The sequence below is a fragment of the Malaclemys terrapin genome, chromosome 23 (genome assembly GCF_027887155.1).
Source record: "Malaclemys terrapin pileata isolate rMalTer1 chromosome 23, rMalTer1.hap1, whole genome shotgun sequence".
NCBI classification, from domain to species: domain Eukaryota; kingdom Metazoa; phylum Chordata; order Testudines; family Emydidae; genus Malaclemys; species Malaclemys terrapin.
Window position 1 is genome coordinate 7,995,959 of NC_071527.1, and position 22,265 is coordinate 8,018,223.

The window sequence follows — 22,265 nt, forward strand, 5'->3', positions numbered from 1 at the left end:
CAGCTCCAAGTTTTTAATGGGAGAGCTACACTCAACAGTATTGCCCCGGCTTAGAGAGAATTCCCTTCTTCCCAAGCTCGCTCCTCGCCCAACTTGCTCTAGTAACACAATGAAAGGGCTTCATATTAAGGATCTTTCTACACAAGAAGTATAACCATGCCAGGAGACCCAGTTAGAACAGGGGGTCAATTTTGTACTTTGGACCAGAACATTAAGAGTCCCCGTATCATGATAAAGCCACTGGTAAGGTCCCATCTGCACTACAAATGAAATGGTGTTACATTGTGTCAGGCAAACTTGGTTGCATTTGCAGTACTAGAACTCCATTAATGTAAAATTTAACATTGCAATTATGCAGATTTTGAGAGTGGTTGGTACAAGATAAGGGCCAGAACTTTATTTCTATCATAATTTCTCCACTCATAAAGACTTCTAACTTTGCCCTTAGTTACAAGCAATGAAAAACATCCAAGTATGTGTCTGGTAAAGAAACATTTGCTGCATATGGTAACAACACCAGCTCTCTCTCTCTCTCTCTCTATATATATATATGAGTGCATGTTGTTACAATATCCATTATAGTTCCCTTTGGATAAAAAGCATGCTAAATATAAAAATCAGAATTATCTACAAATTTCTAAAGTAGCTGCTTTATTCTAACGAGCTCTGATGCACAAAAGTAGCCCCACTTCCAACACGTTAAAGCTAAAACGTATCTGAATGCTTTATGGAGCTACTCTCTCATTTTACGTGAACAGTAATTACAACACATACAAACAAATGCTATTAGGATTAGGAGATCAATTGGGGAAGTATGCCTCCTTTCTGAGTTCAAAGATCCTAGCCCCTTCCCCAAAATTACTGCTCTGACTAATCGTCAACTGGGTTTAAATCTGAAGTAAAAATTGCCATTTCTGAAACTCAAGCTGGTGGCAGCCATCTTGCTGAGAAGTGACTGACATGGAAGCCTTATAGAAGATGGTTAAACCAATATTAAGAATATGAAAACTAGTTACAGCTCAAACAGAAACAAGCAAGTGGCTTAATATTTGCAACAGTAACATGTTTAGTCTCGTCTTTATACCAAGCAGACTGTTAAATAATACCACCACTACCAATCTGCAGCTCAGGCGTTTTAAATTACAAGGGCTCTCTCTGCTTCAGGATATACGACTAACACACAGTGCAGGGATACAAACATATTTAGTAATATGTTTTAAAATAGCATTGGACAGTTATTAAAACAAGCAAATCTGGCTGTTATTGTATTAGGAAGTTCTCAGATACCAGGGTGATGAGAGCCATACAAGTAAAATGAAAATTACACAAGGGTAAGTTCTGAAGCATAGGCTCCAGTTACCTAGTCTAATTTAACATGTGCGTGTGTATATAATTTGGTTTCCAAACATCATGGTAATTAGACAGTGGGGTAAGAAATAAACCCAGTATTTCAGTAAGGAATACCACTCCCACCATTAAATTCTCATTGCCCCTTGTTCTGAAATAGGTGGGCAGAATACAGTCTCCTCAAAGGAAACTCTCAAGCATAGGATTTGCCTAACAAGAGCAGGTAAAAAGAACAGGAGTACTTGTGGCACTTAGAGACTAACAAATTTATTAGAGCATAAGCTTTCGTGGACTACAGCCCACTTCTTCGGATGCATACAGAGTGGAATAAATATTGAGGAGATATATATACACATACAGAGAGCATAAACAGGTGGGAGTTGTCTTACCAACTCTGAGAGGCCAATTAAGTAAGAGAAAAAAAACTTTTGAAGTGATAATCAAGCTAGCCCAGTACAGACAGTTTGATAAGAAGTGTGAGAATACTTACAAGGGGAGATAGATTCAATGTTTGTAATGGCTCAGCCATTCCCAGTCCTTATTCAATCCTGAGTTGATTGTGTCTAGTTTGCATATCAATTCCAGCTCAGCAGTCTCTCATTGGAGTCTGGTTTTGAAGTTTTTCTGTTGTAATATAGCCACCCGCAGGTCTGTCATTGAATGACCAGACAGGTTAAAGTGTTCTCCCACTGGTTTTTGAGTATTATGATTCCTGATGTCAGATTTGTGTCCATTAATTCTTTTGCGGAGAGACTGTCCGGTTTGGCCAATGTACGTGACAGAGGGGCATTGCTGGCACACGATGGCATATATCACATTGGTAGATGTGCAGGTGAACGAGCCCCTGATGGTATGGCTGATGTGATTAGGTCCTATGATGATGTCACTTGAATAGATATGTGGACAGAGTTGGCATCAGGCTTTGTTACAAAGATAGGTTCCTGGGTCAGTGGTTTTGTTCAGTGATGTGTGGTTGCTAGTGAGTATTTGCTTTAGGTTGGGGGTTTGCTTTAGGTGCCACAAGTACTCCTGTTCTTTTTACGGATACAGACTAACACCGCTGCTACTCTGAAACCTGTCAAGAGCAGGTAACTGGTTCATCAGGTTCTGAAATCCTGCCTTCCTTCAGAGGGAGGAAAAGGCTCTCTGAGTCCCTCATTAGATACCTGGACAATATTGCCACATAGATCAATTTTGGAGGCAAGGGCAAATGAAGAGTTAATAAGAATTCAGACAATCAGTATGAAATTAGATTACCTTTGCTTTATTATAAGAGTTACAAGAGTGGTAAAAAATCAGTCAAAGACATCCAGATACTTTTTCTTTACATACAGGGTTAAAGCTTGGTTTTATCTTGCTACATATAGAGCAGTAACATGTATCTGAGTGCCCAAGCATGGTAACTGCTACAGCAGTGGCTTTCAACTGGTGGTCCACGGACTCTCGGGGGGGTCTGCAGACTATGTCTAAGGGGGCCACGAAAGGTTGTTATAACCATAGAACAGTGTTTTTCAACCTCAGGTCCGCAGACTATGTCTAAGTTTTCCAAAGGGGTCCACACCTCCATTTGAAATTTAGTGGCCCACAGAGGAAAAAAAGTGTAAAATCACCGTGCTATAGCATACAACAGACAAAGGTCCAAATCCTATCTGCCCCTTCTGTTGCTACTAGCTTTGTATCCATACATGAAAGTTAATCCAGAATAAGGTAGAGTGTGTGTGAATTTAAAGTATCAGGGGGTAGCCGTGTTAGTCTGTATCTACAAAAACAACAAAGAGTCTGGTGGCACCTTAAAGACTAACAGATTTATTTGGGCATAAGCTTTCGTGAGTAAAAACCTCACTTCTTCGGATGCCATCCGAAGAAGTGAGGTTTTTACTCACGAAAGCTTATGCCCAAATAAATCTGTTAGTCTTTAAGGTGCCACCAGACTCTTTGTTGTTTTTGTGAATTTAAAGTGGATTAACTCTCTATATAGATACTTATTCCAGAATAAGCATGCCTTTTTCATGTTTAAACTGAGGCTAGGTCTACACTACCCGCCTGAATCGGCGGGTAGAAATCGGCCTCTTGGGGATCGATTTATCGCGTCCCATCGGGACGCGACAATCGATCCCCGAATCGACGCTCTTACTCCACCAGCGGAGGTGGGAGTAAGCGCCATCGACGGGAAGCCGCAAAGGTCGATTTTGCCGCCGTCCCTACAGTGGGGTAAGTCGGCTGCGATATGTCGAATTCAGCTACCCCCCCCTGTAGTGAAGACCTGCCCTAATTCAGAACAAGGTATACTTATTCTGGAATAAGTGCATCTAGACATGAAGTTAATCAGGAATAGTTAACCCACAGTAAATTGCAGTGTTGTTGTAGCCATATTGGTCCCTGTATATTAGACAGGCAAGATGGGTGAGGTAGTCTCTTTTATTGGATCAACTTTTGCTGATGAAAAAGACAACCTTTCAAGTTTACACAGAGCTATTCTTCAGGTCTGCAAAAGGTACTGAGAGTGTTATAGCTAAATACAAGGGTGGAACAGATAAGGAGTTAGCACATGTTGCAAGAGACCATACAAAGTGAAGTGGGCAGTTAACACCACTACAGTCATAGGACACAAGAATTAGTGGTTTACAGATAGTTAAAATGAGCCACTGTAACTTCATATCCTATCTTATTCCGGATTAATTTTCACATGTGCAAACTCAGGCCTTGGCTACACTCGGGACTTCACAGCGCTGTATGTACTCCACCTCTCCGAGGGGAATAGCGTGCAGTGCTGCGAGCGACCATGCAGCGCTGCAGGCTCTGATTACACTGGTGCTTTACAGCGCTGTACTCGCTGCGCTCGGGGGGCTGGGGGGGGGCGTTTTCACACCCCTGAGCGCAGCAAGTTGCAGCGCTGTACAGCGCCAGTGCAGCCAAGGCCTCAAATACCATAACAGTGCACAAGACCATGTCCCGGGACACTTTAGTGCACTGTGGAACCATAGTGTCTACAAAACCAAGAATGTTGTGAACGTGTCTGGAAACTATTATAGTAGAACCTCAGAGTTACGTACACCTTAGGAATGGAGGTTGTTCATAACTCAGAAATGTTCCAGAGTGGTAGCCGTGTTAGTCTGTATCAGCAAAAAGAACAAGGAGTCCTTGTGGCACCTTAGAGACTAACCAATTTATTTGAGCATAAGCTTTCGTGGGCTAAAGCCCATTTCGTTAGATACTTGCAATGGAAAATACAGAAGGAATATATACACACACAAACACACATAGAACATGAAAAAATGGGTGTTGCCATACCAACTCTAATGAGATTAACTGATTAAGGTGGGCTATTATCAGCAGGAGAAAAAAAAACTTTTGTAGTGATAATCATGATGGCCCATTTCAAACAGTTGACAAGAAGGTGTGAGTAACAGTAGGGGGAAAATTAGCATGGGGAAATTTTTACTTTGTGTAATTACCAGGGCCGGCGCAACCCATTAGGCAACCTAGGCGGTTGTCTAGGGCGCTAACATTTGGGGGGCGGCGACCAAATCTTCCGCTGCCTCCATCGGGGGCGGCATTTCGGGAGCGGGACCTTCCGCCGCCTAGGGTGGCAAAAAAGCTGGCGGCGCTCCTAGTAATGACTCATCTACTCCCAGTCTTTATTCAAGCCTAATTTAATGGTTCAAATTAATTCCAGTTCTGCAGTTTCTCCTTAGAGTCTGTTTTTGAAGTTTTTTTGTTGAATAATTGAAGTGGGCTTTAGCCCATGAAAGCTTATGCTCAAATAAATTTGTTAGAGACTAAGGTGCCACAAGAACTCCTAGTTCTTTTTTCAGAAATGTTCGTAACTCTGAACAAAACATTACGGTTGTTCTTTCAAAAGTTTACAACTGCACATTGACTTAATACAGCTTTGAAACTTTACTATGACAGAAGAAAAATGCTCCTTTCCTTTTTTTTTAAGTTCACATTTAACACTGTACGGTATTTGCTTTTTTTTTTTTTTTTTTTTTTTGTCTCTGCTGCTGCCTGATTGTGTACTTCCAGTTCCAAATGAGGTGTGTTGTTGACTGGTCAGTTTGTAACTCTGGTGTTTCTAACTCTGAGGTTCTACCTTATTCCCAATACTGTAGCTGGGCCAATAATGGGTCATACAGTATTTATCTAGGGTTGCAGTGGGGGAAAGCCCTTGGATGGGAGGAAACCTGAATGAATGTGGCAGAGTTTGGGCTTGTAAGACAGAATCACTGCTCTGAAGACTTAAACTGGATTTGGATGTGAAATGAAGGCATGAAACATGGGGGGGGGGGTTACAACTACAAATAAAGAGAGCACTGGGAGGAAGAGGGGTGTCAACAGGGATTTGCAGGGCTGGGAGGTCGCATAGGCACAAGAGAAGCTGCAGGATATGTAAGGCTGGGAGCAATATGGGGTTTGCAGGTGAAATCCTGGGAACATTGGGGTTTTGAAATGAAAAATGAAAGTGGAAGAAGATGTTCACAAAAGATCCCAAGCAGGGCTACAGAGGGATTTGCAAAGCTGGAAGCAGGCCTACTGTGATGATTCTAGAGATAGGGGATGTGGTGGGAGGTTGCAGGACTGGGAACATCCATGAGGTTTGCAAAGAATACTGGAGAGGGCTAAAAAGCTCAATGGAGTTTGCAGGGGGCTTCTGGAAATCATGGAGTGGGCAGAAGGGAAGAGTGGAGTTTGTAGTCCCCCTAATCAGGAGGCTGTGGGTGGGCAGTTGCAGGGGATCCTGAGGGGAGAGGAAGGACTGTGAGGGGGATTCAGGGACTGCGGGAGAGAGAGATGGGAGATCCTCAGGAGGAGGAGGAAGGCTACGGGGGGAGTTTTTGCAGGGGATAAGGGAGGAGGGCTGTAGGGGTATGTTTGCAGGAGATCTGGGCAGACAACAAGGAGGGCTGTGGGAGGGTAGCAGGGGAGATGGAGTTGCACGGGATGGGGGAGTTGCAGGAAATCCCAGGGGGGAGTGACAAGCAGGAGGGTGTGTGGCAGGTGATGGGGGGGGGGTTCAGGAGATCTGTGATGGGCAACTAGTGGGGGGAGTTGTATAGAATCTGGTGGTGGGGGGCTGTTACAGGGATCTTGGACAGGGCAGTGCAGGGGATCCAAGAGGTTGACAGGGGGAGGCTGCAGGGGATTTTGGGGGCGGGGTGCATACCAGGAGGTTTGCAGGAGATCAGGAGTAGCAGAAATTTTGCAGAGGGGGATTTACGGGTGATCTAGGAGGGACTAAGCAGTAGGAAGGAGGATGTTGCAGGGAACCCAGCAGGGAGGGGGTCCAGAGGGTTGGATTTTCAGGGGATTTGGGATCCCAGGGAGGTTGCAGAACAGGGCAGCACAGATGGTCCAGGGGCTGTTGCAAAGGATCTGGAGAGAATTTGGGGGCGGGAGTTGCAGAGAACCCCAGAGGAAGGTCTGCAGGACAGGAAAATGGATGGGAGAGGGATTTGAGGGGGATCCCAGAGGATGGTATCCAGGAGGGGGTGGGGGACTGGAGGACAGGGTAGTGCAGGGGATCCAAGGGGTAGGGAGTAGCAGGAGAGGATTCTGGGGGTGCAATGAGGGATGTTGCAGGAAATTCGGGAGGGGGGCAGTTTGCAGGACTGGGTGCAGAGGATCCATGGGGGGGGGGGGGAGGAGCAGCGAGGGGCTTACAAGGGATTTGGGGCGGGGGATGGAGGATGAGATAATACAGGGGATGGGGGAGGGTTGGAGGACGGGGGAGCAGCAGGGGATTCGGGGGGGGGGAGGAGATTTACAGGACAAGGCAATGCAGGTGATGGGGAGGGGGAGGAGAGGAGCAGGAGGGGATCCGAGGGGGGGGGAGATTTACAGGACAAGGCAGTGCAGGGGATCGGAGGGGGGGAGCAGAGGAGCAGGAGGGGATCCGAGGAAGGGAGGAGATTTACAGGACAAGGCAGTGCAGGGGATCGGAGGGGGGGGGAGCAGAGGAGCAGGAGGGGATCGGGGGGGGGGAGATTTACAGGACAAGGCAGTGCAGGGGATGGGGGGGGAGCAGAGGAGCAGGAGGGGATCGGGGGGGGGAGATTTACAGAACAAGGCAGTGCAGGGGATCGGAGGGGGGGAGCAGAGGAGCAGGAGGGGATCCGGGGGGGGGGGGGAGGAGATTTACAGGACAAGGCAGTGCAGGGGATGGGGGGGAGCAGAGGAGCAGGAGGGGATCGGGGCGGGGGGAGATTTACAGGACAAGGCAGTGCAGGGGATCGGAGGGGGGGAGCAGAGGAGCAGGAGGGAATCCGGGGAGGGGGGGGGGAGGTGGTGATTTACAGGACAAGGCAGTGCAGGGGATCGGAGGTGGGGGGAGCAGAGGAGCAGGAGGGTATCCGAGGGGGGGGGAGATTTACAGGACAAGGCAGTGCAGGGGATCGGAGGTGGGGGGAGCAGAGGAGCAGGAGGGGATCCGAGGGGGGGGGAGATTTACAGGACAAGGCAGTGCAGGGGATCGGAGGGGGGAAGCAGAGGAGCAGGAGGGGATCCGAGGGAGGGAGGAGATTTACAGGACAAGGCAGTGCAGGGGATCGGAGGGGGGAGCAGAGGAGCAGGAGGGGATCCGAGGGGGGGGGTGAGATTTACAGGACAAGGCAGTGCAGGGGATGGGGGGGGGAGCAGAGGAGCAGGAGGGGATCCGAGGGGGGGGGTGAGATTTACAGGACAAGGCAGTGCAGGGGATGGGGGGGGAGCAGAGGAGCAGGAGGGGATCCGAGGGGGGCGGGAGGAGGTGATTTACAGGACAAGGCTGTGCAGGGGATCGGAGGGTGGGGGGAGCAGAGGAGCAGGAGGGGATCCGAGGGGGGCGGGAGGAGGTGATTTACAGGACAAGGCAGTGCAGGGGATGGGGGGGGGAAGCAGAGGAGCAGGAGGGGATCCGAGGGGGGGGGTGAGATTTACAGGACAAGGCAGTGCAGGGGATGGGGGGGGAGCAGAGGAGCAGGAGGGGATCCGAGGGGGGTGGGAGGAGGTGATTTACAGGACAAGGCAGTGCAGGGGATCGGAGGGGGGGGGAGCAGAGGAGCAGGAGGGTATCCGGGGGGGGGGGAGATTTACAGGACAAGGCAGTGCAGGGGATCGGAGGGGGGGGGAGCAGAGGAACAGGAGGGTATCCGGGGGGGGGAGATTTACAGGACAAGGCAGTGCAGGGGATCGGAGGGGGGGGGAGCAGAGGAGCAGGAGGGTATCCGGGGGGGGGGGGGAGATTTACAGGACAAGGCAGTGCAGGGGATCGGAGGGGGGGAGCAGAGGAGCAGGAGGGGATCCGGGGGGGGGGGGGAGATTTACAGGACAAGGCAGTGCAGGGGATCGGAGGGGGGGAGCAGAGGAGCAGGAGGGGATCCGGGGGGGGGGGGGGGAGATTTACAGGACAAGGCAGTGCAGGGGATCGGAGGGGGGGAGCAGAGGAGCAGGAGGGGATCCGGGGGGGGGGGAGATTTACAGGACAAGGCAGTGCAGGGGATCGGAGGGGGGGAGCAGAGGAGCAGGAGGGGATCCGGGGGGGGGGGGGGAGATTTACAGGACAAGGCAGTGCAGGGGATCGGAGGGGGGGAGCAGAGGAGCAGGAGGGGATCCGGGGGGGGGGGAGATTTACAGGACAAGGCAGTGCAGGGGATCGGAGGGGGGGAGCAGAGGAGCAGGAGGGGTTGCAGAACACAGCGGTGTAGCGAATCCAACCGGGGAGAAGCAGCAGAGACGCTTCCAGAGGGAGCAGCGGGGGTGTTGCAGGAAGGCGCCGTGCATGGGTCAAGAACCCAAGACGATGTGACAAGGGAACCCTACCTTTCCCAGGTCCCCTTCTGCACTTTGGGGGTGCGCCCCATTTCCCAATCCCCACCTCATGGGGTCCAGAGGCGGGCATTGCAACTTCGGGTCGCGATTGGCCCGCTGCCCCGCCCATCAGGCTGAAGCACCACCCTAATGCGCTTCAGGAGCACTCTCCGAGACACCCCACGCCCGTTGGTCCGCCGCGCCATCAGTCAGGGCGGAAGGCACCGCCCCTTCCCTAATACGGCTATCTCATTGGCGGAGAAGGCTGTGGCTCACAGCTATCGCGCCTTCCCTCTTCTGCGCAGCTGGCACTGGAGCATTGTGCTGCCAGTCATACTACCTTAACCCCGCCCCCGCCCCTCCATTGGCCAACTAGCCTGTACATCAGAAGTCGCGGGCCCACCCCCTAACCCCTTTCATTCTATACAATGAGCCCCTATTCCCCCCGGGGTCCTCCCGCCCGAACAAACCGATGCCCTAACTCAGCAAGCCTCCCGCCCACCGGGTACCTGGGTACGAAGCGGGTCCGGCACGGCACCGACTCCCCCTTCTCGCAGGCCCTCGGAGCAGAGGCCGCTTCTGCGCAACGCCCGCCGCCCGCCAAAACAGCCCCCCCAGCGCGCAGGCGCCTGGTTCCCTGCACTGCGCATGCGCGGCCAATGCGCTCCCTCCCCCGTTCGTGTACATATGGGAATTCTCTTGGGTTTATCCCAGCGCATGCGCAGTTGAGCACTTGCTGGCTCCTGCGTCTTTATTCTTTCCATGATGCTGCCAGGCAGGAGCCCAGGTCCGGACTGTTTCACAGGGTTAATGTTCGCGGGCTAGGGCTAGTGACACAAATCAGATCATTTAATTATTTCCCCCACAGTAGTCGACACTCCCGCCTCACCGAATAATTGACAATATAGCCCGCCAGTCAAAACTCAACGTTGGGCAGCAGCAGCCAAACATTGGGAAGTTTAGAGCGTCATTGTCCATCAACGAACCAATCAGAGATGAGATACAGTCTCTCGCGAGTGGAGCGAGAAAGACAGTGGTGCGGGGGAAGCATGGACACCCAATGAGAGACGTTAATAGGCGGGGCTTAGGCCATCTTAGCCAGTAGACTGCTGCAGTGGGGTAGTGCAAGGATCTCCTCTACCAATGAGATGTGTTTGCGGGTCGTGGCTATCCAATCGGATGTGTGGGGGCGTGACCCGACCCCTCTGTCCAATGGGAGCACGCGGAGGGCGGAGCACTAAGAGGGTGCGGTGGAGTGAGGCAGCGACGCATTCGTCATTCAGCCCTTTCTGTATCGGCGCCTCACGGAGGAAGCATCGCGCGCGCAGCCGTCTGAGACAGAGGCCTGCACCCCCCCCCCCACCCGCCGCCATGTCCAAGTCCGAGGTGAGCTAGGCCCAGGGACTCCAGCCGCCATCTTCTCCACGCGGCCCTCCCCTGGCTATGCTGCTCCGGAGCCCTCGGCATGTTTCGGCGGCTCCTTCCTGCTCCGGGGGCCTCTTAGACTTCGGTCTAACCTGCAAGGCCCCTGCTTGCGCCCGCGGCGGTCTGCGTACTGCGCGTGCGCGGCCCTTCTCTCACCCCGTAGGGGCGGCCCTTTCGCGCATGCGCGGCGGGGACTAGTCTCTGGGTGTGGGTGCTCCCGCGCTCCGACTCCTCGCGCGTGCGCCGGCCTTTGTGCAGCACTAGATCGGAGCTATGGCGGCCGGCCGAGCGGCGCGTGGCGGACATCGTGTGCGTGTCTGCTCGGCTCGCCCTTTCCCCACGCTAGGCGCCTGGGCTGTGCGGGATGCAAGGCCTCGGGGTGGGGGGCAGGTCCGGGGATCAGTACACCGGGGGGGGAGGTGGGCTGTTGCCCTTTTTCTCAGGGCTCAGAATCAGTAGTTGTGGTTCGCCTGGAAGCCATTGTGTAGTGGGGATCGCTTCTCCCTCTTATCTTGTCTCTCTTCCCCCCTCCCCCCCCCCGGTCAGGTTATTATAATCTGGGGGGGGGGGGGAAGGGAATTCCTGCTCCCCAGGTCTAGATCAGTGCTCCCTTGGGTGGGAGAGAACGGGTATTGTTAGTTCCAGGAAGCTGTTTAATCCTGTTTCCAACTCATGGCTTGTTCTTCCTCTCTAGTCCCCTAAGGAACCTGAGCAGCTGCGCAAGCTCTTCATCGGTGGCCTGAGCTTCGAGACAACAGATGAGAGCCTTCGTGGCCACTTCGAGCAATGGGGCACACTCACCGATTGCGTGGTGAGTGTCCTGGTCCCAAGGCCATCTCTGAAGCACTCTAGGGCTTCTTTTCTTGGGCACGGCAGCTGTGTTACAAAAATACTTCTTGCCAAATGGAGTAAAAATGTTTCCTTGCGAGGAGTGGGAAGGGAGCAAATAAACTTGTATGTATTTGATATTAAAACTCAGAAATGGGTGAAGGAATCTCATTCTGTGGCAATACTGGTTTTTGATGCAGTGGGGCGAGATGAAGAATTTTGTTTTTACTTACCAGTTAAGAGTCCTTAAATCACTATTCCTAGATAGTGGAATATTATATAGTTGGTCTAGTTGCATACTTAGTGTTGATCTAAAGGGTTCACTGAACATAAGAATGGTCATATTGGGTTAGACTGATGGTCCACCTAGCCCAGTATGCTGTCTTCCAACAGTGGCTGATATCAAATGCTAGTTTAGTGGGAATTAACAGAACAGGGCAATTATCAAGTGATCCATTCTGTCATCTAGTCCCAGATCCTGGCAGTCAGAAGTTTTCAGTAACTTGTAGGACAAGGCCAATGCTAGATAATAACCTTGTATGTTCCTTTGTTCTCATCTGTATGCCACTTCGCTTGTTTCACGTTATTTACTTTGGTCACTAATAGAGATGTGTCATTTCTAGGTAATGAGAGATCCAAATACCAAGCGCTCCAGGGGCTTTGGGTTTGTTACATACTCTACAGTAGAAGAGGTTGATGCTGCCATGAATGCTAGACCGCACAAAGTTGATGGCAGAGTTGTTGAACCAAAGAGGGCCGTATCCAGAGAGGTATGAATTGATGTTTAATCTAATCATGATGTTTCTGTAGACTTAAATGGGCTGTTCACGCACGGGTGATATGGTGTTAAATGGTCCTGTGTGGTTGTGTAGGGAGTGGGATGAGGCTGAAAGTATGGTTTGGCTATAATCAAAGGTTTAAACTGTGAAGAATAGCTCCCCTCCTCTTCAAGGGTTGGGGGAGCCGCGCTCCCCACACACAAAGCTCCCCCTACGTTAATCACGCTGGCAGTAACTGCCAGTGCACTGATGCCAGCCAAAACGTGCCCCCCAAAAAAGACATTAATCAATGGCATAGATCAGGGGTGGGCAAACTATGGCCCGTGGGGCGATTTAATCCGGCCCTCAAGCTCTAGCTGGGGAGTGGGGGCAGGGGCCACTCTACGTGCAAGTGCCGTGGCTCCTGGAAGCTGCCGGCATGTCTCTCTTCCAGCTCCTACACTAGGGCAGTTAGGGGGCTCCATGCACTGCCCCCGCCCCAAGTGCTGTCCCTGCAGCTCCCATAGGCCGGGAACTGTGACCAATGGGAGATGCAGGGTGGTGCTGCTCTGCCTCCACGTAGAAGCCAGAGGGGGGACATGCCACTGCTTCCAGGAGCTTCTTGAGGTAAGGGCTGCCTAGAGCCTGCACCCCGAGTCCTTCCCATGCACCTGCCCTGATCCTCCTCCTGCCCTCTGAACCCCTCAATCCCAGCCCAGAGCACCCTCCTGCACCCCACACCTTCAGTCCCATTCTGGAGCCCACACCTCCAGCCAGATCCCTCATCCCCCGCACCCTGGCCCGGAGCACCCCTGGACCCCTCATTTCTGGCCCCACCCCAGAGCTCACACCCCTCCTTCACTCCAACCATCCCTGGCATAGATGGTACTGAAATTCTTAAAGCAGAACCATGCCATTAGTCACTCGCTACAATTGATTGTGAAGGGGGACAAAATGTCATCTGTGCACTAGCCTTTAACTTCTGTTTGCAGTTGTAGTGCACAACTACCATAATTTTGCATATTGGCTTTCTTTGTTTGAGCCATGAGAGCCTTGAAGTTCAGACCAGTGTTTGAGGAGTCCTAAATTTGTACATCTCAGATAATACTTCATATTGCCCTATTCTATCCTGCATAGGACTCTCAGAGGCCTGGAGCTCACCTGACAGTGAAGAAAATCTTTGTTGGTGGGATTAAGGAAGACACAGAGGAGCACCACCTGAGAGACTACTTTGAACAGTATGGCAAAATTGAAGTGATTGAGATCATGACAGACCGTGGCAGTGGCAAGAAGAGAGGCTTTGCGTTCGTCACCTTTGATGACCACGACTCTGTGGACAAGATTGTTAGTAAGTATCCCAGCGAGCCTATTACGCAAAGCTCTGCAAACCAGCAAAGAATTGATAGTATTTGAAAGGGAATTGTCCTTCGCTTAAAATCAGGGTGCAGGTGTGGATGTAACAGTTAATGACAACCTAGTAATGTCTGATTCTTCCCTTTCAGTTCAGAAATATCACACTGTGAATGGCCACAACTGCGAAGTGAGGAAAGCACTGTCGAAGCAAGAAATGGCCAGCGCTTCATCCAGCCAAAGAGGTGAGTGCCAGTTTCTATAAATCAGTTTGAAATGAATCCAAATGGACCCTTGATAATTAGCTGTGCAATTCACAAACACTGCTCTCTCTTCTAGGTCGCAGTGGCTCTGGGAACTTCAGTGGTGGCGGCCGTGGAGGTGGATTTGGTGGAAATGACAACTTTAACCGTGGCAGCAACTTCAGTGGTCGTGGTAAGTGACTTGAGGGGTCATTCTGACTAAAATTAAAATGATACTGTCAGGCTAACAAAACTAAAGTTTTAGCCCATAGGTTAACACACCTGCTGCAGTTCTGGCTATTGATTTTACTTGTTGATTTGGACTAAGTGCAATTCTCCTTTTTTTGGCTCTTGCATTCTAACATGGTACAAGGGCTCATTCAGGCAGAGCTTGGAATCCCTGATTCCCTGCAACAATCTCCATCAATTTATACAGCTGCTTCATTCTGTAAAACTGGCTTACAAAAACGTGTGCCCTGGGCGCCAGCACCTGACAGTGTCCCTTCCCGGATAGACTGAACACAAAGGTTTGTTCTTTTCAGGTGGGTTTGGTGGCAGCCGCGGTGGTGGCTATGGAGGCAGTGGAGACGGCTATAATGGATTTAGCAATGAGGGTAAGGCCAAAGCATAACTTTACTGACATGTCAGCGCCCAGGTTGCCTTGTTTCTGGGCTCAAAGGTGCTACGCCCGTGAAGAAGCACTGGTGACGTGAGGAAAGTGACTAAACTCCAATCCCTTGGCCTGGCGGAAAGACTGATACAAACTGACTACAGCATGGACCCAACTGGATCCATCCAGATAGAATAATTATTGTTAAGCATGTCACATTGATTGGTTACAAATTTTCTATACAAATATATTGATTTGCCAAAGTGCATGCTGTGATCAGTTCTTTGGGGAGTTTCTAATTCCATCAGTGAACTGTGGGTTGTGAAATGCTGGAATTCAGCAGTCTTGTTTTTATTTTGTAGGTTATGGTGGTGGCGGTGGTGGCCCTAGCTACTCTGGGGGAAGCAGAGGCTACGGTGGCAGTGGCAACTATGATGGCTATAACAACGGAGGTGGTGGCTTTGGCAGTGGCAGTGGAGGTAAGTATCCCCTCAGTGTCACTAGGGGACCTTGCTCAGAAGTGGACTATTTGGCTTTCAAACAGCAATGCCAGTTCTTTCTGCTGTGCTACAGTTTCATGGCAAAAGCCTTTATTACTAGTAGACCGACATGGGACGTAATTTCCTAAGCTATCTCAACCTCACCATTACTACATGGTATGTTGCACCTCCTGTTTCCCAAAATTCCTTTCTGTATCGTCTCCAGCCTTGGGCCACCTCTCCCTCCCCTGCCATGTTGCACAGGCAAGAGAACATCCTCACTCTGGAGACTGCCCTTGAGTTCTAAAAACTGCCCTTCAGCCAGATGCCTTGTAGAGTGTACTATTGCTGAGAAGGGCAGGCTGTGATTTGGAATGCCTATCGCTTGTTCCACTCCTTAGGAAGCAGCTTTGGAGGTGGCGGAAACTACAATGACTTTGGCAGTTACAACAACCAATCTTCAAACTTTGGCCCTATGAAAGGAGGGAACTTCGGAGGCAGAAGCTCTGGTCCATACAGCAGTGGTGGTGAGTCTCAGAATGAGGGGTCTGTCCTTGTAAAGGGGGGGGAGTAGGTGTGAGGGAAGCCAAAGCCAATACCATGATGCCACACTTGTGATACAAGTTTGAAATCTACCTGCCTAGTGTCTACAATTATCTAGTTTTAACCACAGGAGCAGTCACTAGCCCACAGTTAAAAAGCTTTCCTCCTGACATGAAAATCCTTGTCCATTTAACCTCACACAGGCTTAACTTGTTGTGATCGTAGTAAATCAGAAGTAATTCTAATTGAATATCCAACAGGAACAAACTCATGCTTCAGAATATGCTTAATTGCAGACAGTCAAACATACAGTTGGGATCAAATGCCGTCCTTTGCAATTGTGGCTTACCTGAATGTAATACACTGCCCAACCTTGCTGTCAGGTTTGCCAAACCCTCAGTCTTTGTGTTTGCTATAACATGGGGGGGTCAGGGCCCCTCAGGTGGTTGCGATGTTACTACATGGGGGGTTGTAAGCTGTCAGCCTCCACCCCAAACCCCGCTTTGCTGCTAGCATTTATAATGGTGTTAAATATATAAAAAGTGTTTTTAATTTATAGGGGGGGTCGCACTCGGAGGCTTGCTATCTGAAAGGGGTCACCAGAACAAAAGTTTGAGAACCACTGCTATAACGCCATCTCCAATTGCTCTCTCAGGTGGCTACGGTGGCTCCAGTAGTGGCGGTAGTTATGGAGGTGGGAGAAGGTTTTAACTACCAGGTAAGTATCTGGACATTGCACCTCTCAGTCAAACGTATCATGCTAGTGAATCAGTAATAGTAACTAATGTAGCTGAGCAAGTACCCAGTAAAAAGACTTAATTTCAGTAAAATGTGGATGTTTAAGCTAATGTTCAGATCAGCTGTCTGTGGGAACGAACTTGCTATTGGATTGTAGCCTTGAGTCTCAATATGTTTAGATTAACAACTTTATTCCATATTATTCAACAGGAAACAAAGCTTAGCAGGAGAGGAGAGCCAGAGAAGGGACAGGGAAGCGACAGGTTACAACAGTTGTGAACTCAGCCAAACACAGTTGTGGCAGGGTGTAGCTGCTACATGAAGACATGTGTTAGACAAACTCTCCTTTGCAAACATAAGGACTGTATTTGTGACTAATTGTATAACAGGTTATTTTAGTTTCTGTTCTGTGGAAAGTGCAAAGCATTCCAATAAGGGTTTTTATGTAGAATTTATTTTATTTTTTTCCGCACCCATGCTGTTGATTGCTAATTGTAATAGACTGATCATGACGCTGAATAAATGTGTCTTTTTTTTTAAATGTGCTGTGTAAGTTAGTCTGATATAAGTCAATTGAATGCCATCCTAGCTATATGAATGCTGCAGTACCTGCATGTAACTAGACCAGGTATACCTCAGCAATAGTCCACGGCAGTGTCACTGGGCAGGAACGGTCGTTTGTGGGCCATGTCAGGACTCCTGAGCTGGGTCCTGAATATTCATGCCAGAGGCTGTGTATTAGCAACTTCACAGCTGTAACCACCAATGGAATCTGTAGAGGCAGTTGTGCTGCCTCTGTGTAACCCTTGTAGACAGGACTTGGGTATCCTGTACTTCAGTTGCCACAGATGCAGCTGTTGGTGAATTACAGCTGCAAAGTCTGCTAGTGTAGATGGGTCCAGAGACTGTCTTACAGCAAACAAAAGGGGCTAATTCCTCGCATGGTGCATATACCCATGTAAATCCTTTCTCATCAAACAAGATTAACTTGCCTGGACAAAGTATATCAGGATTCTGCTCTATACAAGAGCAAAAGTCAGTTGATGTTGAGTAGCTAGGGCTGTAAACTGAAGTGTAATGGACCAGTCCCTGCCAGCCAAAATTTCCCATAAAACTGTCCCTGGGCTATCTCACAAAGTTAGGGGGATTAACTCTCATTGGCATGGATCTTCTGTCCAGTTAACCACATCCTACTGGCTGGCAGAGTTTGGAACTAAAACTCCTTTTCAACTTTTGGAAAAGGAAGAGCAATTTTAAAACTCAGCTCTAGCAGTGAGGGGGGTGGGGGCCTAGTTCTGCTGAGAACCACACCCCAAATTCACAGCAAGCAGCAGGAGATACTAATGGAGACCAGTCTAGTTGGCCATGAAATCTTACCTGTTATGATAAAGGAAAGCTGAGTTGATCCAGGGTTACTTTGAAAGCAAGCTGCACTCTTGTTTCTCGCAAAGCTATCCAGCTCAGATGCCTATGTTAAATGTTTCCACCAGCTAGACTGTGGCATCGGGACCATAAATGTGGTAGAATCATGACACTGGATCGGCTTGGGCCTCATGCTGGGAAAGTTGCACTGCATTTTTCTTTAACACAAGTGCTCAGCTAAAGGGTTGATTCTCAAAGCTGGCAGCTGTATTTGAGAAACAGTTGCAGTTTCTCAGACTGCTGAAATCAGACTCTAATCTCTGCCTCTTCTAAGCACTGACTGGGTTCTGCAGAAGTTGTCTGAACGAACGGTCGCCTCTTGATATCTGAGGCGTTTTCTGACTGATGCAGTGTGATTCCATTGCCGTTTTAAACCTGTGTATAAACATAGACATCCAACTGCTGTAACTGAATCTCCCCCCTTCTTTTTTTTTTTTGTTTTTAAACTGGTTGGTAACTAACAGTGCCTCAGCCTGTTTTAAAGGGGAACTGCAGAGGAAGAAACTGACCTTAGGCGATAGCCCCAAAATTTAAACAAGCTTCTACTGCTCCTCATTAGGAATATCAGATCTTTGCTGGCATGTGTAAGAGAGGGCTGGAGATGAGGTGGAATGAACAAGCCCTGTAATTTGAGGAACATTTAAAATCTTACTGCCTGTGTTAAAGGTTTAAATTCCAACTGCTGAAGTAGTTGGGATAAAAACTGAACTGGCACCCCCTTCTGTTCTGAGCCTCCAACACAGTGAAGACCTGAGCTTTCTAATGTAAATGAATATAAAATCTCCGTTCTGCAGTTGCCCTCTAATGCAGACGAGTGCTGCTGCTGCTTCCTACAGCTGCCTAAAATTATAGCTTTAGTTTCCTTCTGTTTGCTGCGTTGCAGATCACGGGAGTTCTTGAGAGCTCTCAGTTCTTATTCTTCTGGTATTTCAAATCAGAAGGCATTCACTTGTGATCTCAATTCTCTGATAAAGAGCAACTTAGCCCCATGGTAACTGTTTGAAGCAGGCCTGTCTCTAAATCATGTTGGCATATTTCTAACAGATCTCTTAAGCTGAATGATTATGAAGTGTATTAATGTGGAATGCAAAAAAAAAAAAAGTTTTAGTTCCATTGGGTTTTATGTGGCTGAGTTTGCAATAGCAGGTGGATCCTAAACTTATTGAGGGAGACAAGAGACCTCAGGATTCATGGAGTATACTCTTGGCAATGGCTTGATAACGTTGAGGACATGGTAGCATACCACAACAGAGGAAGGCACTCCAGGAGCCAAGAACTAAGTAGCTTAAAGATCCAGGAGACATGCAGATGTTGAGCTACTAGGAGCTGCTAGCAAGCATAGCACGAATGGCTTCGAGTTCAGACACTTCTACAGCTGAGAGAGAGTAGACACTTGTGTGTGGAGTCCAGTGTACACAGATAAGCCAGGTGCAGGCTCTGCACTCTAGGAGGGAGTGGAGTATCAGTGACCATCGAAGGAGGCAGACAAGAGTAAAGATCCTTGCTCTTAGGACTAGCAGTCAGATCCAGAAGGCAAGGTTTTATTACTGTGCTTGTAGGTAAGAACAGATTTTACTTATGTCCGTATGGTTTTGCCTGAAATTAATTTGTCAAGTACTTTGCTAAAGCTTTGTGTAATGAACCCAAGTAGTCAGGCTAGCTGTCTTGAAATCTATAAGATGGGCTTCTTTTTAAACTCACCCGGTGCTGTAAGTGCAAGCACCAGATGGCTGGAATATAGTGACTTTAAATTACTCCGTCACTGGCCTGAAAGTAACGCTCGCCAACCTATTTGTGGCACGCTCATTCTCAAGTCACTGCCTCTCATTCTATTGCCATTATTATTGGAGCTGCTTAATGTTTACCCACTTGCTTAGCACTGCAGTCCAGATTCTGTAAACTGCCTTAGTGCACTGTCAGTGCCTTTCAGAGGGCACTCAAATTGGCCAGCAATTAACTCTTTAAATTGCAATGGGGTGGTCATGCAGGGTAGCTTTTAAATGTCCTGGGGAGCAGCTATGCTGGAGAATCTAATGTGTGCCTTCACTTTTATAGGAGGAAATGCCCAGTGCTAAGCCTGCCCTCTAAACTAGAGGACTCCATGTACGTCTGCAGTGGCTGCTTTAAAAGGTGAGATCTGTGGGGGGTTTCTCATTGTAGGCCACTCAGTTCATGACGGCTGTTAATGCCTGGTGTCTTCTCTTCATAGCTCTTTGTTGGGAAAACTACCTCTGTTGGGCCTGGGGTAGATTTCAGCCCTCAAACAGGAATAAGGGATGTGGCTTTGTCTAGTGTGAAGCAATTTAGAAGCCTACGCAAGAAGCAGACCAAGTAGGGATCCCAAATGACTTGCGGTAATGTCTGCTCTCTACTCATGTGTTCTCTCACTTCCTTGCAATACTTTCTCTTATCTAGCTGGAAGCCCAGACGATGTCTCCGTGGCGAGTCGCAGAGCTGCTGTGTAGCTGTGTTCACTGGTTCATATTTGAACGCATCTTTTTAAATAAAGACTTTATATATTTTTTACAATAAAGCTATGGTGGCTGAAAGTTCTATTGTATTGCAGTAGCACCCTAAACCTCAGTCTTGACCTAGTACTCCATTGTGCAAGGTGCTGTGTAGACGCATAACAAAGACAGTCCCTGTCCTAACAAGCTAAGTATGAAACGAGACACTGTCAATACAGAAAAGAGGAAGCAATAAGGCACTACTGGGTAACGTGAGACAATGGATGTAGCACAGTAGCTGCTTGGCCACTGCCAAGGTTTTGTAAACAAAGGTACCCCTCCCAAGCAGGATGGGCAGCATGGTGGGTGGGGAGCATGGCTTGGCTGAAATTCTGACAAATGGGTGATGAAAGGCTGCCATCATTAGGCAACGAGAGGTGGGAGCTGCCATCGCCATAGTGTATGATGATGGCCAGACAGAGAGGCTGAGAGTGGCCATGGAAGTGAAGGCAAGTAGTTTCTGTTTGATGGGAGGGAAAACGAGAACCCAGTGGAGGGATGCAGAGGTGACAGTCAAAGCAACAAGCTAGGACAATGACTTGTATAGCAGCATTTTGAATGGATGAGAATTTTGCTGAGTGGATAGAGGAAAGTTCTTACGTAGCAGGAATCTGCAGAATGTGAGGCACTAGGGAGGGCTGAGCTGAAGATGATACCCAGGTTATGGGCTTGAGTGACGGACGTATCCATAGTGATGATGAGGTCGGTCTTGTTCACCCTGAGCATAGGCATTGCTGGACACCCATGAGATTTTGGACACATGCTGAGATGTTAATTTGGACAGAAGACCCCTCTGGTGTAGAAAGGCAGGTCTGTGAATCATCCATATAGAAGTGGTACTTGTGGATGAGATTGTATGGAGCAGGAAGAGAGGGGGACCAAGAATGCTGCCTTAGGAACCACCATAGAAAGCTGAGAGGGATGAGGTGAATCCTCCAAACCTGCTGAAGGAATGATTAGAGAGGGAGGAGCCAAGGGAAGACAAGATAATGAGAAGAGTACTAAAAAAGGATCTGGAGGTCATGCTGGATCACAAGCTAAATATGAGCCAACAGGGTAACGCTGTTGCAAAAAAAGCAAATATTCTGGGATGTATTAGCAGGAGTATTGTAAACAAGACAGGAGAAGTAATTCTTCGGCTCTACTCCGTGCTGATTAGACCTCAACTGGAGTATTGTGTCCAGTTCTGAGTACCACATTTCAGCAAAGATGTGGACAAATTAGAGAAAGTCCAGAGCAGCAAAAATGTTTAAAGGTCTAGAAAACATGACCTGTGAGGGAAGATTGAAAAAATTGGGTTTGTTTAGGCTGGAGAAGAGAAGACTGAGAGGGGACATACCTTTTCAAGTACATAAAAGGTGGTTACAAGGAGGAGGGAGAAAAATGGTTCTTATCCTCTGAGGATAGGACGAGAAGCAATGGACTTAAATTGCAGCAAGGGCGGTTTAGGTTGGACATTAGGAAAAATGTCCTGTCAAGCTGGTTAAGCACTGGAATAAATTGCCTAGCAAGGTTGTGGAATCTCCATCATTGGGGATTTTTTAAGAACAGGTTGGACAAACACCTGTTAGGGATGGTCTAGATCAGGGGTTCTCAAACTGGGGGTTGGGACCCCTCAGGGGGTTGTGAGGTCATTACATGGGGTTGTGAGCTGGCAACCTCCACCTCAAACCCCGCTTGCCTCCAGCATTTATAATGGTGTTAAATACATTAAAAAGTGTGTTTAATTTATTAGGGGGGTCACACTCAGGTTGCGATGTGAAAGAGGTCACCAGGATAAAAGTTTGAGACTCACTGGTCTAGATAATACTTAGTGCTGCCTTGAGTGCAGGGGGACTAGACTAGATCTCTTGAGATCCCTTCCAGTTCTATGATTCTATGAGAGCATTGAGTGGCTGTTGGGTAGAAGCTGGATTGGAGAGAGTCTAAGAGGGTTCAAGTATCAGAGGGGTAGCCGTGTTAGTCTGAATCTGTAAAAAGCAACAGAGGGTCCTGTGGCACCTTTAAGACTAACAGAAGTATTGGGAGCATAAGCTTTCGTGGGTAAGAACCTCACTTGCATCTGAAGAAGTGAGGTTCTTACCCACGAAAGCTTATGCTCCCAATACTTCTGTTAGTCTTAAAGGTGCCACAGGACCCTCTGTTGCTTTCTAAGAGGGTGTTAGATGTAGTAAGAGACACAAAAGGAGTTAAGAGGTGGACTCACCAACATGGGTGATGCTAAGAGCTTG

The 22,265-nt window shown here is 48.8% G+C and overlaps 2 protein-coding genes across 7 annotated transcripts in view; one reads left to right on the forward strand and one right to left on the reverse strand.

The window, feature by feature from the left end:
- The window catches only part of CBX5 (chromobox 5), a 68,111-nt gene extending 58,329 nt beyond the window's left edge, over positions 1 to 9,782 (reverse strand). The window contains exon 1 of one of the 2 annotated variants that reach the window (XM_054012367.1): positions 9,642 to 9,782. In XM_054012367.1, coding sequence (XP_053868342.1) covers positions 9,642 to 9,782 — 141 coding nt within the window. Of the gene's footprint in view, positions 1 to 9,144; positions 9,235 to 9,641 lie in introns of those variants that run through there. The other variant, XM_054012368.1, reaches the window with a different exon arrangement.
- Positions 9,783 to 10,407: 625 nt separating this feature from the next.
- HNRNPA1 (heterogeneous nuclear ribonucleoprotein A1) lies at positions 10,408 to 20,060 on the forward strand. Of its 5 annotated transcripts, none has more exons than XR_008443147.1 (12): positions 10,408 to 10,518; positions 11,252 to 11,368; positions 12,009 to 12,155; positions 13,281 to 13,491; positions 13,646 to 13,738; positions 13,833 to 13,928; positions 14,278 to 14,349; positions 14,708 to 14,824; positions 15,226 to 15,351; positions 15,927 to 16,085; positions 19,583 to 19,657; positions 19,943 to 20,060. XR_008443147.1 is itself a non-coding variant. In XM_054012256.1 (11 exons), exons 1-10 carry the CDS (start codon positions 10,504 to 10,506, stop codon positions 16,076 to 16,078), a joined length of 1,146 nt encoding a protein of 381 aa, XP_053868231.1. In that variant the 5' UTR covers positions 10,408 to 10,503; the 3' UTR covers positions 16,079 to 16,085; positions 16,316 to 16,646. The 5 variants fall into 5 exon arrangements, 3 of the variants coding, with proteins under 3 accessions (XP_053868231.1, XP_053868233.1, XP_053868232.1); XR_008443148.1 differs by having other exon boundaries at positions 16,023 to 16,085; XM_054012256.1 differs by lacking the exons at positions 19,583 to 19,657; positions 19,943 to 20,060 and adding an exon at positions 16,316 to 16,646.
- The last annotated feature ends 2,205 nt before the right edge of the window (positions 20,061 to 22,265 follow it).